The sequence below is a fragment of the Melospiza georgiana genome, chromosome 5, assembly GCF_028018845.1.
Source record: "Melospiza georgiana isolate bMelGeo1 chromosome 5, bMelGeo1.pri, whole genome shotgun sequence".
NCBI classification, from domain to species: domain Eukaryota; kingdom Metazoa; phylum Chordata; class Aves; order Passeriformes; family Passerellidae; genus Melospiza; species Melospiza georgiana.
The window spans coordinates 35061871-35076063 of NC_080434.1; the positions used below are offsets into that span (position 1 = coordinate 35061871).

At 41.6% G+C, this 14193-nt stretch overlaps 1 protein-coding gene and 1 non-coding gene across 3 annotated transcripts in view; both read left to right on the top strand.

Moving 5' to 3' along the window:
* LOC131084154 (bifunctional heparan sulfate N-deacetylase/N-sulfotransferase 3) overlaps window positions 1-14193 on the top strand; it is a 162916-nt gene that overhangs the window by 42183 nt on the left and 106540 nt on the right. For both annotated transcript variants that reach the window (XM_058025331.1, XM_058025332.1), the window contains exons 9-14: window positions 111-234; window positions 3087-3261; window positions 3615-3785; window positions 4845-4954; window positions 5409-5511; window positions 6667-9945. In XM_058025331.1, the coding sequence (XP_057881314.1) occupies window positions 111-234; window positions 3087-3261; window positions 3615-3785; window positions 4845-4954; window positions 5409-5511; window positions 6667-6786 (803 nt within the window). In that variant the 3' untranslated portion in view covers window positions 6787-9945. The remainder of the gene's footprint in view (window positions 1-110; window positions 235-3086; window positions 3262-3614; window positions 3786-4844; window positions 4955-5408; window positions 5512-6666; window positions 9946-14193) is intronic.
* Window positions 12358-12488, top strand: LOC131084181 (small nucleolar RNA SNORA24). Its single transcript, XR_009114521.1, has one exon. It is a non-coding gene; the product is annotated as a small nucleolar RNA SNORA24 (small nucleolar RNA).

Below are 14193 nucleotides of genomic sequence, written 5' to 3' on the forward strand. Positions count from 1 at the left end.
TAATTGAAATGGAATAAAGCTGATTTAGTCCTATCTGCAGCTATGATCCCCCCAAAAATGTGTGTGTGTATATTTTTATTTTAAATCTTGGACTTTTATCCTATTTGCAGGTACTACAGCCTTGTATTTGTTCCTGATCATGCATCCTTCCATCATTAGTAACTCCCCCAGCCCAAAAACCTTTGAGGAGGTACAGTTCTTTAATAGAAATAACTACCACAGGGGGATTGATTGGTAAGATGGGTTATTAGTATAAATATAAAAGTTTATATATTGTGAACAATAGAAAAATGACATTACTGTTGGTAATGGTAACTGTGCATATATAAAGTGAGATAAAAAATAACCTTCAGTATCTTTCTGAAATGAGAAGCAAGTGAATAATGATCTTACTACAGAATATCTTAAATGCACTAACTTTTGTGAGGCTTTCTTGTAAATATTTAGATATTATGTGCAGAGCAGTAACAAAATAATGTATTTCTTTTTACACATGCCTTTGAAAGTGGGACAGTAATGGTTGGTAGTTGGATATATGGACACAAAAGTTATGTTCCTGCTGAAAATCTCATTTCTTAGGAGAAAAACAAAGATGCTATCAGGAAGAGGCATTTCTTCCTTTAAACAGAATATAGCAGTAGCAATAATGTAAATAATAAAAAATGGGGGCAGGGAAAGCCTCTCAAAATGCTCTTTAAAGATCAGGTAATTAGGAGAACAGGTCTGTGTGGCTCAGTGAGTGGTGCTGAGACAGAGTTTGTGTCCCTGCTGCCACACTCACTGTGGCTCCGTGGGCACAGCTGCACCTGATTCCTCTGTTTTCCCCAAGTGCTGCACTGTAAAGCACTGCAGCATGAAAGCTGCTGACATGCTGTAGCAGCTGGGGAGCACCAGGGAAGGATTATTGATTTCTTGTCTTGTTTCTTTATTTTGCCCCCAGTTTAAGGGAGAATACTTTTATTGCCTTTGACTCTGTATTCATCCATAAAATGAGCAGGGTGAAGGCTGTTCTGTGCTCTCAGTGCAGACACATCAGATGCAGTTTGTTTGGCACACAGCTCGTGTTCCCAGAGGTGTAATTGCTGTGGCACATTCTCACTGGGAAGGGTGCTGAGTCAGCTCTTGTGCCAGTGGAGAGGTGCTGGGTGAAGGAATGAGTGAGTGGCACTGGGAAATGGCTGCTGAGGCTTTGGCAGCCAGTGAGGAGGACATGCAGGCGAGGCAGAGCAGCTCCGTGCTGATGGAGCAGCCCAAGTACATTGGGCCCGTTCTCCCACAAAATCAGTGTCTTCATGTTGCTGGAAAGCTACTGTGCTGCTTCTCCCTTTCCTCCTGCCTTATCCTCTTCCCTAAGGTGCAGGTACAATGTGGCTGCCACACACAGGTCAGATTACCTTCACTTTAACGTGGCACTGTGAGTAAAGCTCACAGTGGGCAGCCTGTCTAAACCAGGCACAGCCCTTGGGCAGGTGCTCACCACAGCACCCACTCTGTGCCCCGCCGCCCCTGCCAAGTCTCAGATCCTCAGAACTCCCTCTTGGTGTAGTTGCCTAATTGTTAGATTTGCATTCTGACTGCCAGGCAGATCTCTCAGACCACCTAGTCTGATAGTGTGCTTCAATGATAGCTTGTAATGAGCTTCTTTGTAATTAGATACAAGGGCTCTCCTCATTAGTCCATTAATTAGCTGGGATTCCTGCAAGAATCACAAATAGCAATCAGTTCAATTTGGTTTAGTTGTGGAGATAGGGCTTTGTCCCTGAGCTGCCTCTTAGTCTTTGTCCAGGGTTGGATTTAGAGCAGGGCCAACTACAGAAGCAGAAGAGGATTCTTTTAGCCCTCAGAACCTCAGTATTGCCCTTTTGAAAGCTGTGTAGGTGTAAATTGCAGGCTTCCAACAGACATGGCAGAATAGTAAGATAAGAACTGACTGATAACAACTTCTTGCTGTCATTGAAATGCAGAAGTCTAAACTTCTAAGAAGTTCTTTAAAAACTTCTGAGGAGTTCTAAGAAGTCCAAATTCCTATGTCTAGACTTCTAAGAAGTCTAAACCGTCCTGCATTTCTTTATGTAAGCTTTGTTACAGGTTTCTTGGACAAGTTTCCCTAAAGCCTTCTCGGCTTCATCATTCTCATCAAATCAGCCCTAACACTTCTGGGAAATAAAAGTCCATTGACTTCAGTGGTTACAATTTCAAAGCCCACAAGAGCCCATCATTTGTATTGGAAGTCGCTCATCTGTATTAACAGAGCAAAGTCTAAGCACTGGAGGAAATCTGTCCATGAGCATGGTCTTCAGAAGAGTCTGTTTAAATAACATTTAAACATTAAACATTTAAACATTCAAACATTTAAACATATATTTTCTCAGTACAGGTTAACTGAAAAGTCAAAAGGGCCAAATTTTTTATTTATTGTTTTCCCCAACAATAACAAGAAGTGATCTGAGGGCCAGGGATAGAGAAGTCCTTAGATGACAAAGCAATTGCAGGAATTTAACTACAGCTTCATAACAGATGAGGAAAACTCACAAAAAACCCTAAAACAACTACAACCCAAATTTCCCCCAAAATGTGACTCACAGAAAAATAAATGAATTCTGTCACTGCTCAGAAACCTTTTACCTGATGAAGCTATGGGGGATTGTTTCAGTGCATCATCTTCCCATATAAACTGCCTCTTCTCAGTGAAAGCATCTGATTGATACTAAGTAGCTTTTTCTTACAGTATTTCAGTTCAATTGGTGTCAGCAAAAGGCCAGATTTGGAAAACTCAATTTATACTTTAGACTTCAGCAGTTTGTTCTGACTGAAAAGTGAGAACTCGTGAATTTTAAATACATAAATACTGTAACATTTTTATCCAGTTAAAAAAAATAGCTGTAATGTCTAGTTACATTTAGTGAGAGGAAGCTAGTACTGAGTAAAATATGATGAAAGATACAATGTAAGCTTTGGTTTGCTTTCTTTTTTGTTTTTGCATTTAGGCTTTTATTTTAATTGAGTATAGAATAAAGTATGCTTAACAGATTTATCAGCCTTTGTGTGACTTTTAAGTAATTCTGAGGACGATATTGCTTTCCCAGGTACATGGATTTCTTTCCAACTCCTTCTAATGTCACCACTGACTTCCTCTTTGAGAAAAGTGCCAACTATTTCCATTCTGAGGAAGCTCCCAGGAGAGCTGCTTCCCTCATCCCCAAGGCCAAGATCATCACCATCCTCATTGACCCGTCGGACCGCGCCTACTCCTGGTACCAGGTGAGCCCTTGGGAGAACGTGGGCAGGCTGCAGGCCAGGCATCCACCCTGAATCCTCTCAGATATATCCCTGTAGTCACTGACCATCACCCATGGGCTGAGATACCTGGCATATTTTAAGGGTTAAACCAGTAACCACTTCTTCAAGTTATCTATGATGCAAGCATGTAAAAATTAATTAATTAATTAATGCAATCAGCACATACAAAAATAATTATATAGACACAGTTATATAGTTAATGCTCAAAATACAGGAAAGGCTAAGAAATTTTTGTCAGTAAGAGCAATGAGTTTTGCCTTGTTTCCCCAGCTTTTGTGGTCTGTAAAGTTGCAGCAATGTCACTTCTTTTCCAGCATCAGCGATCCCATGAAGATCCTGCAGCTCTGAAATTCAGCTTCTATCAGGTGATCACAGCTGGCCCTCGAGCCCCCTCTGAGCTCAGAGCTCTGCAGAAGAGATGCCTGGCGCCTGGATGGTATGCTACCCACATTGAGAGATGGCTCACTTACTTCCCACCTTACCAGGTGAACAAGACTCTTGACATCCTCATCCTCTCTCTCTCTCTCTCTCTATATATATATATATATATATGTATGTGTATATATACATATATATATATATGTATATATACACACTGTCCTTAAAGTTTACCTTTGTAAAAGTCTTGCCTGCTGACTGCTGATGTTGGGGATAATCCTACAAATCATTACCCTCCTTCTGGCCTCGTGTAAGGTCAAGCTTCAAAAGATGCACATCCTAAGCCCTGAGTGTCATGTGATAACAGCACACCAGGCAGACACTATCACATGATTGCTATCTCCTTGGGGATTTATTTCTGGAATGGAATTTTGTGACATTGGCAGTGTGTCTGGCACTGCTCCCCACCCAACAGCTAGAGGGAGGTTGGCTGCAATCCCAACCTTCTGTTTATCCAGGGCTCTTGTAGCTGAGACAAGTTGGCTGGAGTCTGCACCTTCTGTTTCCCCAGAGTGTGCCAAGGAAGCTCTGATGACTCTAGCTGCTGTTTTTCCCCACATACTCTCTTTTCAGCCAGCCTTGTATATCTCTTCATGAGATACACAATGCTGTAATATCCTGACTCTTGAATGAAATTCTCCTCATTATGTTTTCATTAGCTTTTCTCCACAAGTAACCCATGAATATTGAATAATATGCATTGTCATGCAGATTTTTGCCAGATTGATGTCCCACAGCGATAGTGAAGAATCAGCCCTGATGGCCTTATGTTTTATCTGGAAAAGTAGTAGCCATTAATATAATTTTTTCTTTGCTGGGCCAGTCTCTCTCACTTTCCTGACAGTATTTCTTATCTTTCTAGATCCTTCATTGCTATTTCTCTGTTGTCACAACAGCTTCCAATGCAATATCATTTCAGATTTAATTAAAATGCTATTTACCCTGCTCCCAGATCATTAATGATGATGACAATTAAGACTGGGCCCATTATTGTTCCCTGGGGCAGTACTCTTCAAATGGTGGAGCTTTACAGAGGTGGAAGTTGCAGTTGCAAGCCTGAAATAATGACTTTCAATTGAAGCCTCCATTTATTTTGTCTGTTGTAGTTGCTGATTATTGATGGACAGCAGCTGAGAACTGACCCATCTACTGTAATGGATGAAGTACAGAAGTTTCTGGGAGTCTCTCCTCATTATAATTACTCTGAAGCCCTAACGTGAGTTAATCAGTTCATCATATTCACATGTTCCTACATTCCTAAAATACCAGCTAGCCTGTAAGTCAACTCACTGCAGAACAAAGCCCTTCACAGTTCCTTGAGCTATCAGTAGGGTGGATTGTTCAGAACTGAGTTTGGGGTTAAATTTTCTGTGCATCATTCACTGAGCCACTTGGCTGTTGCGGAAGTAGAGCAGCACAGACAAAGTGCTGCTTTGTGAGAATTGCATATGAATTTTGCAATGGATCAAAATGAATTTTACTTCCATAAGTGGAACATGAAATGCTGATATGCAGAAACAGAAAGCAAACAGAATAATTTCTCTTTATTTTTGGCATTAGCTGAAAAACAGATTCAGTTATATCAGTCAGGAATGTAGCATTCACTCTCTGGATTCTGACTCCTAGATTTGATTACACGCAAATTTTACAGTGCACAATGTTTGTTTCAGGTTCGATTCTCATAAAGGATTCTGGTGTCAGCTCTTGGAAGAAGGAAAAACCAAGTGTCTTGGAAAGAGCAAAGGCAGAAAATACCCTCCTATGGATTCTGAGGTAAAGCATGCTGGTCGTTGGCATTGTACAGGAATTCAGGACATGACACAAGCAAATTCATGAGAAGGGAGAAAAGACAAAATTAAGTAGGAGTTACTTGTTTGGCTACCTTTCCTGACAAAGGGAATGTTTTAGATGGCTGTGAGCTGCATAGATGTTCAGTTCTTTATTTCAAAGATGAAGATGAAGTCATTAAAAAACAATAGCCACAAAACCCCCCACAAATTCTAAAACTTGGCACCCCTTAGAAAACTAAATGTGCTGCTCCTGAAGTCCTGTCCCTTTTACCTTATGGACTTAAGCAGCAGAAGTTTCACAGTGCAAGTTTCTATCATCAGATAGATATATTTGTGTGATCCCTTGTCTGTGAGCCTAGTTAGACTGTGACATAGAATGCAGGCTCTCCTGTAATCCAGTTTTAAGAGAGGTTAAGTTCTGTTTCTATGAATTTTAAAAATACCTTCCCCAGACAAATGCTCAAATGAGGAAATTTCAGTCAGATGAAATGCTGCAGTCTATACCCAAGGGCAGTTCAGTCTCCCATTCTAGCTCTAATTTCCATGTTGATTCTGTCTTGCATTGCCATTTCACTTGACCTGGCTAAAATGCAAATAAAACCTGCAGTTTGAACAGCAGCAAGAATTAATGTACCCAGGACTTTTTCCTCACAGTACTTAGATTATAAATAACTTCACATCAGTAGAGTCATACAGATACAAAACCATTGGGTGAAAAGGATTTTGGTCAGACGTAAGACAAGTCTGTGTTTGTGCAAACTCTTGTCTTTTTCAGCTCTAAATGATTCTCAAAATGGAGGTTGCTAACTGATACAAGTCTACATACATAGATATTTTAGTAGCTGTTATTTCAATCACACTGTAATGTAAATATTTCCATCATATTCAGTATGATTCCAAATGTACAAGACTAAGAGTAGAATTCAGTTCTGCTTTGACTTGGGTGTTCATTTTGAACAACCTTTGTTTCCCTTTCAGAGTTCAGCTCCTTGCATGCAGTAGATAGCACAAAACAATATAAATTGCTTTAAAGGAAGTAGAGTTTTCACACAGGTCAAACCAACTTTGAAACCTCAAATTCACAGCAACTGCAGTACAGTGTTTTATTAAATAAAACCTCTCCTTTTATATCCCTCAGTGCAGGGCCTTTCTGTCGAGCTACTACAGAGATCACAATGTGGAACTGTCAAAACTCCTCCACAAACTGGGACAGCCCCTGCCATCGTGGCTGAGACAGGAACTACAGAAAGTGAGATAGCATTGGAAAAGAGCTTTTTGAAATCTCCTTCCACACTTCAGCTGTCATACCTGAATTTTCTAGTGGCTACCAGAAGGTCTTGTAAGATATACCTCTTCAAAAAAGTGTAAAGGATAGAAATTATTTCCATATGCTGGCATGTGGATTGTAAAAATACATGTGTTCCTTAGAGCTCTGGTGGGCCAAATCTTTCTCATAAACATTTCTGGGCCTGTGGACTTGTGGACTACTGTGCACATATGTGGGAGTTACAGCTGGTATAAACATCAGAGATACATGACCTGTGTGATTTCACAGTAAATATTCACATTTTTATACATCAGTTTTAAAGTATTGTGTCTCATGTAGGTTTTGTAGCCCTTTGTTGGACCACTGGCAGTTTTTCTTAGGATTTGATTATTGTGTTGCATAGGATAAGATAATGAAATGTAGCACAAAATGCCCAGAGTACTTCTGCCTTGGGAATCAGCTTGCTAATGCCCAAAGTGTGTGCAAACACTGGGGAGCAGTACAGTTACCACCTGTCATTTAGCTGTGCATGGCAGCAAATGCACCCAGCAACATCTGCAATCCACAGGTGTAGAAAGAAAACTACAAAGAAGCCAAAACCAGATGATATCTGTTAACAGCAAACCCTCACGGTGCAGGAAGGGCCCTTTGTCTGTAGTTCAAATGTCTGATTTTGTACTGACCAAGATATGAATTATCTGAGCAGAAATTGGATTGCAATGTGAAGCACACACGTTGCAGTGTTAGACTTCAACAGTTGTGACCCAAACTGGAGCAGTGCAAGGAAGAGGCTTTCACCCCTGGTTCTGTGAGCAGCCAGGTCCAAGCATTGCACTCTGGGCTCTGAGTCACTGAAATGAATTAAAAACTTATAAAAAGCAGCAACAGATCCTTACTTTAATTGCCTTAATTTGCACCACTATTTTTTCTTTAATTTATTTGTAAGCTTAAACTATGCTTTTCCCCCCTCAACCTCATAAAAATTGTAGCATCTTTCTGCTACCTTTAGATGACATCAGCTGCAAAAATTACCAGACTTCCAGATGAAAATACCAGTTCTGTTCCCAGATACATTAAACATGTTTGGTATTAAGTATTAGGAATAAGCTTTAGAGGGGACAAAAATAAACACCGTATGTAGTCATGGTAAAAAATTACACTCAAATAATGGGAAAATACAAATGTCTACCCTTGCAGGCAGATATTTGTGATAGGTCTCAACAGCACATCTCGCAATGCATCAGTTTAGATGCGAGATAAAGTCTAATCAATAGTGCTTAGCAGTTGAGAAAGATAATTGGAAACTTCAGCTAAGTGTGGCCTTAATGCTGCTCACAGAATTTTGGCTCTGAATGTTTCTAAAGGCATGAAGGGTTAGTGAAAACAAAAAGGACCCCAGTACTAAATGCAAGGCTTTATACAGGAGCTCTATAATGTTTTAATCATTTGTTTCAGGGTGAATATTTAAAAATGTGCATCAGATGGTGGAAAAACTTCCTATGTCTCAGTGCTGTTTTATGACATTTATGTAATCATGCAATTTAACTTTCAAGGTAATGGAATGGAAACCAGTCTGTTATTCCCTAAATAGAAAACAGATGTTGAGATCCTTACTGTACCTCTAACTGGTAATCTTTATTATTTATTGATTTTTGTCTATGTAATACGTGGTTTTGATAGGCCTGTAAAGAAAAAAACCTAGACAGATTTGCTGTATATAACAATATTCTTTACACAGCACATTTTTGCTAAGGGAATATGCATGATTAAGGATGAGGACCTACTAGAGTAGACATTTTTTAAGATGAATATTTCTATTATTTATTAGAATGAGAATTTCATTTCACTTTAAATATTCAGTCATATGGATTTGTCTCAAAAGCTGACTTGTCTTAAAGTATTTCTTCTTTGATAAAAGAAATATTCTGGATTCTGAACATCTGTAAAAGCAAAAGCTCTGCATGCTATGGACTGCTCATGCATCCTGCAAGCATCCACATAGATTTGTTACAGTTCAGTTGAATAACTGGAGAAAATACCTGGGGTTTTCATCCTGTCATGATTGATTTTACTCTTGATACAACCTGCTGTAACATCACTCAAATGTTTTAAAAATGCAGGGATTGCACAAAGCTCCTGTTGTGCATTGCTGCCTCAGTTCTCCATGTTCTTCAGTGAAACAGTGTTATAAAATCGAGGAAAATGGGAAAAACTTTGGGCACTGTCAAGGGCCTGGTGTTTTCAGGGTGAGAACACAGACTGAGTGCCTCCTACATGCAGGAGGAATGGCCTTCAGCATCATTCCTAGTTCATTCTTTGTTTTAAAGAATTTCCTCTCTGTCTTCTTGCCCTGGGAAAGCAAGGCAGATTGAAAAAAAGCCCTGACAGATTGAAAATGAGTGGGCAGTCAAGGACCGGGTGGTGACATTGGTCACATTGTCCCCTGGGGAATTGTACAGCCCATCTGTGGTCACCATGAGGTACTGGCACAATAAATCCTCCACATGCACGGCCTCGGCCTTGGCTGGATTATTAGTTGGTTGTAAAAGGATGGTATGAAGCCATGGGGGGTTTTATTCCAGAACTGTTCCATTGAAATGTGTTCTTCCATTTAACAGGAGCCTTTAAAAAGCACCTGTAACATGCAGCCAGTTTGGTGGAGGAGGAGGAGGAGGCTGAGCACAGCATGCAGCCAGCAGCTGGGTGTGTATCAGGGGATGCACCTGAGCACAGGGGAGTAACCAGGTCACACACACAAGTTACCTGACAAAGTGTAACCTCTTCTGTTCACTGCTTACCTGCAATCAGTGTTTGATTCCCAGAAGTACGCCATCAGTATTAATTCTCTTAAAAAAGCAGTTTTGTTACAACAAATCTGTTTGCTAGTCCAAGTCAGATGTTTCCTTGTGGCTGGAAACACAGCTGTGGTTTCTGTTCCCCCAGAAGGTAACTGCACAAGCAATGATTTCTTTAACAACTGCTTGATTTTGTGAGTTTCATCTTCATTTTCATAAACATGATTCTGAAATTTGCTTTATGTGGGTATCAGTGCCATTAAAAGACAATGTGTGGTTCTGAGCAGATATTGACCATTTGGGGGTGTAAACACAGAGCCTGATCAGAAATCACCTATTTATTCCTGAGAATACTGTGACATTTTCCCAGTTCTACTTGTGCAGAAAGAATGAGTTTGGATGATTTGCAGACTATCTTGTACAGAATATCCTTTTTCATTGCTTAAAAATGTGAAACTTCCTCAGGAAGAAATTAAATAGATATTTCAATGTTTATAGATGTAATACTCTTGTCATTCACATTGAATGAAAATTGCTGGAAACATGTTTCTCAGAGTTTTTTTTTTAATAAAAAATAGATATTATTCTGATAGTGGCATGGTATTTGAAGTGCAACAATAAACTCTGATAAGAAAATGTAGTGCTGTGTGGAAGTGACTTTCATGTTCACAAAGTTGTCCTTTTCCAGGTTGGTTAGCAGCCATTGCAGCTTGATGCTGAGCTCTAACACGGTCCAGCAGCACAGGAGCAGCATGAGATGTTTTCAGAAATGAAAAGTACTGCTTACTCTTGCTGTGAGTGAATATTGCTGCTTTATGCAGCTGCTTGTTTTACTGCCTTTGCTTCCTGCATACTTTTTATTTCTTGTGCCAGCACTTGCTAATGCGCTGGAAAAACATCTCCAGAGTTTGCTTTTTTTAAGATAACAAGGAAAATGTATTCAAATCATTTGCCTTGGGGATTCAATAGTTGTGCCCATGCATCAGCCTACACAGACATGAGAAAAGCTTTCTTTGGAGAAACCTTAGAAGATGGTATGAATGTCCAAAGGAAAATTCACTGTTATTAACAAATTCAGAACAGAACGCAAAATTGTACTTATCTAGCTGGGTAAAATCTGCTTAGGGGAGTGTGGGAGATACGAAATCTGCATTAACAAAATATTGCATTCATTACAGAGAAATAATGCAACTTAAAATTAGGAAGTTCTAAGCTTTGTGTATAATACCCATCTCTATGAGCTCTTATAAAACCAGTAAAGTAGTAACAAGTAATAAGAAAAGGGGAAAGATCCTTGCTACAAATAATTATAGCTTTTTGGCCTCTGTCTTTGTCTACTTTCATATAGTATTTCTTTTCAGTTCTTCCAGTCCACCAATTCCTAGAGCTCAAAGGCAAAAGATGCCTTTTTTTTTTTTTTGTCTCTCGGTTTGACATGGATGGAGAAGGCGCAACAGCAAAGGGCAAATCCCAGGAGCAGGGAAGTGATCAGCACTGAAACCAAGGGCCAGGGAAACCTGAGTGGAGGACGAGGAATTCAGACCAAGTAAAGGTGATCATCTTCCTTGGACTGAGGATGACTTGAAATAGTTCAATAAGCTGCTGTGGTGTGAAAGTTACAGTAATTAGGGGAGATTTAGATTCCACGTTAGGAAGCATTTCTTTATGAGAAAGTGTTCACACTGGAACAGGCTCCCTGGAGCGGTAGTTGATGCTCCAGGCCTTGTCAGTGTTTAAAAATCATTTGGAAAATGCCTTTAAGAGCAGGCTTTAACTTCTGGTCGGCCCTGAGGTGGTTGGCATTTGGACTAATGATCCTTGTTAGGTGGCTCCCAAGTGGAATATTCTGTTCTATCTTGTTGTAATTCCAAATTGAGGTGTGGACATTTGGCCAGCGTGCAGTTGCTTACATAGACTGGCAAAGTAATGTGTTCACCTAGAGGGATGACTTCATTTTTCTAGCACATCTTTCACGACCTCTGATTTTTCTGTTAGTCCATGGTTTTCAAGTACCGAGCAGTGTTATTGTAACACTTAAGGCCACCTGGTGACTGGACCAAGCATACACGCACGTGTATATACACAGACCAAGCCGCATCGCTGTCTCAAACCAGCTGAAGGTCTCTGTTTTCTTTTGGAGAATGCCTTAACCCCTTCCCCCGCGGGGATGCGGTTCGGTATATTCGGGAAGGAGCCGGAATCAAAAAGCGAGAGGGATCGATCCCATTTCCCTCCGCGCCTTCCCCTGCGGCCGAGCCAATGCGCGTGCGCTCCGTGGCCTCGCCCAGCGCCGTAAGCCCCGCCCCCAGCCCGGGGTCCCGAAAGCGGCCAGTTCCCGCCGCCGGCGCGTGAGGATGGGGCGCGTGCAGATGGGGCTCCGCGTGGGCGGGCGCGCGGCGCGGCCGTTGGCGCTGAGGGGGGCGCGCGGCGCGGCCGTTGGCGCTGAGGGGGGCGCGCGGCGCGGCCGTTGGCGCTGAGGGGGGCGCGTGGCGCGGCCGTTGGCGCTGAGGGGGGCGGCCACGCGAAGCAGAAGGGTGAAGGTGAAGTGGCAGTGACGACGGCGGATCGGGTGCCTTCTCCACGGCGGCAGAGGAGAGGAGCGTGACAGACAGAAGGTAGGCTCCATGAAGGCGTGGGATGCGTAACAAGGAGGACGGGTAGGAGCCGACCGCCCGGGGCCGGGCCTCGGCCCACATGAGGAAGGGAGAGAGGAAGGGAAAATGGCGGCCGCCACGTGGTGACGGGGGAGGTGGTGAGGGGAGCAGAGATCCATGAATCCATGGGAGCTGCCGTCTGTGGCTGACTCCCTTCCTAGACATGGAAGAGCAGAGCCTTGCTAATTGGCATAACTTTTACCCTCTTGTGGGTATGAGTCGTTGACTGTGGCAAGTAACAAGCCGATTCTGCTATGGGGTTAGCCGTCTCCCTCTTTTTTGGGTGTTTTCTTGTTGATTGGTTTTTCAGGTTTCTCTCCCTTTTTTCCTTTTAGTAAACTATTACAGCCCAGTTCTTAAACTTTTTTATTCTTTTTTAATTCCGCAGGAGCACAGAAGCTGAAAGCATGAAGACGTAGTTGTTAAAGATCCTCTTCCCAGAAAGTATGTGTCTGGCTGTGTCTAATAAGCTCTTCAGAGGTGAGATTTAGGGCAGGAATAATACCGATTTAATAATTTATGTTTAACGATTACTGTGACTTGTACTTCGAAATCTAGGTATCATGGTGTTTTGTTTTAAGGCATGTTTCATTTTTATGTGTTTCTGGGACAGAAAAGTGTAATCAAGTGCATTAGTGTGACCAGGAGGAATTTGATTTGGATGTAGAGACATTAAAAAACATAATCTGCTATTCCTAGCATAAAAAAACACACTACCAGTACTTTGCCTGTCAAACTAGAAGTATCTGAATGCACAGATTTCTCAGGGATATCCTAGGCAAGAGGAGTGTCTTTTTTTATAAGCATGTGAGTACTAAGAGGAATCTGCAGCTGTGGGGACAAGGGAGATCAGAAGTTAATGCCAACAGTTTTGTTTCAGAGCAGCTTTACAACTTCTGGGAGAGCATCCTACTGTGTAGTGATGATTGCTGTTTGTGTTTCCAGTAGCAATATTAAATTGCCTCAAAGTTGTTTTTACAGGGGAAAAACTCTCTTGAAAGAAGATGGGGCTAAATTCCACATATGAGTTCTAGGAGTAGCTGTGTCTAAACCTGTTCATTTTCAGTTAGGGTAGGGTAGATGTGTTTAATCATCTGGAATCGATGTCTTTTGGGAGCAATAATATTTCTGGTTATCAGGCAGAGCTAGTAAAAGCTAGTTTTAGGCTAGGTCTTTATCTCAGTTTTTAAACTTTGGAGCTTTAATGAGAGCTTCTGCAGTCCATCTCATCTTGATGAAGAGGGGCTGGAACCCAGTTTACTGTGCCTACAATTAGCTTTGACTGCTATACAGACAGATACAGTTAGGATCTCATTGTGTGCTGCTCCTCTCTTTGGGCTGTCACTGGGCCTTAAGCTATTACAGTACTGGTTTTGGTAGTGGAGTGGCTGTACTGCACCCTCAGGGATGGCTCCTCTGCTCCCACCGTATTAGAAGGGTGTTTCAACAAGTGTACCTGTGCTGCAGAAGCTGCGGGTAAGTTTTTGAAGTCTGGAAAATGAAAGTGGAAAGTCCAGCTGTAATTTTGGTGTCTGTGTGAATGTAAAGTCTTCGAATGTATGAATAAGTTAATAAAGAGACATGACTGGCTGCAAGTGTGGTTCCTTTCTTGAAAAACTGCTGGCAACTAAGACTTGACCTACACATGTTTGTCAGGATTACTTACACATGCCAAATCTGCCAGTTCTGGGGTTCCTTTTGGGCAGAATCTCTGGTTTCAGGTGGCTGATGCATTGTCTGGGAACTGCTCCAGAAGTGGTACGGCTTGAATCAGAGGTAGGTGCTGCAGGGCAGAAAAAACAACTTTTAATAGAGTTGATTTTTGCAGTTGCTGAGGGATCCATACTTGAGAAAATGGATAGAGATCCAGTAGATGGTGCATCATTGCATATTCAGATAAGATACTTTAACTACTGTCTTAGTGAGCACCAGCTGTGCTGACACAATCT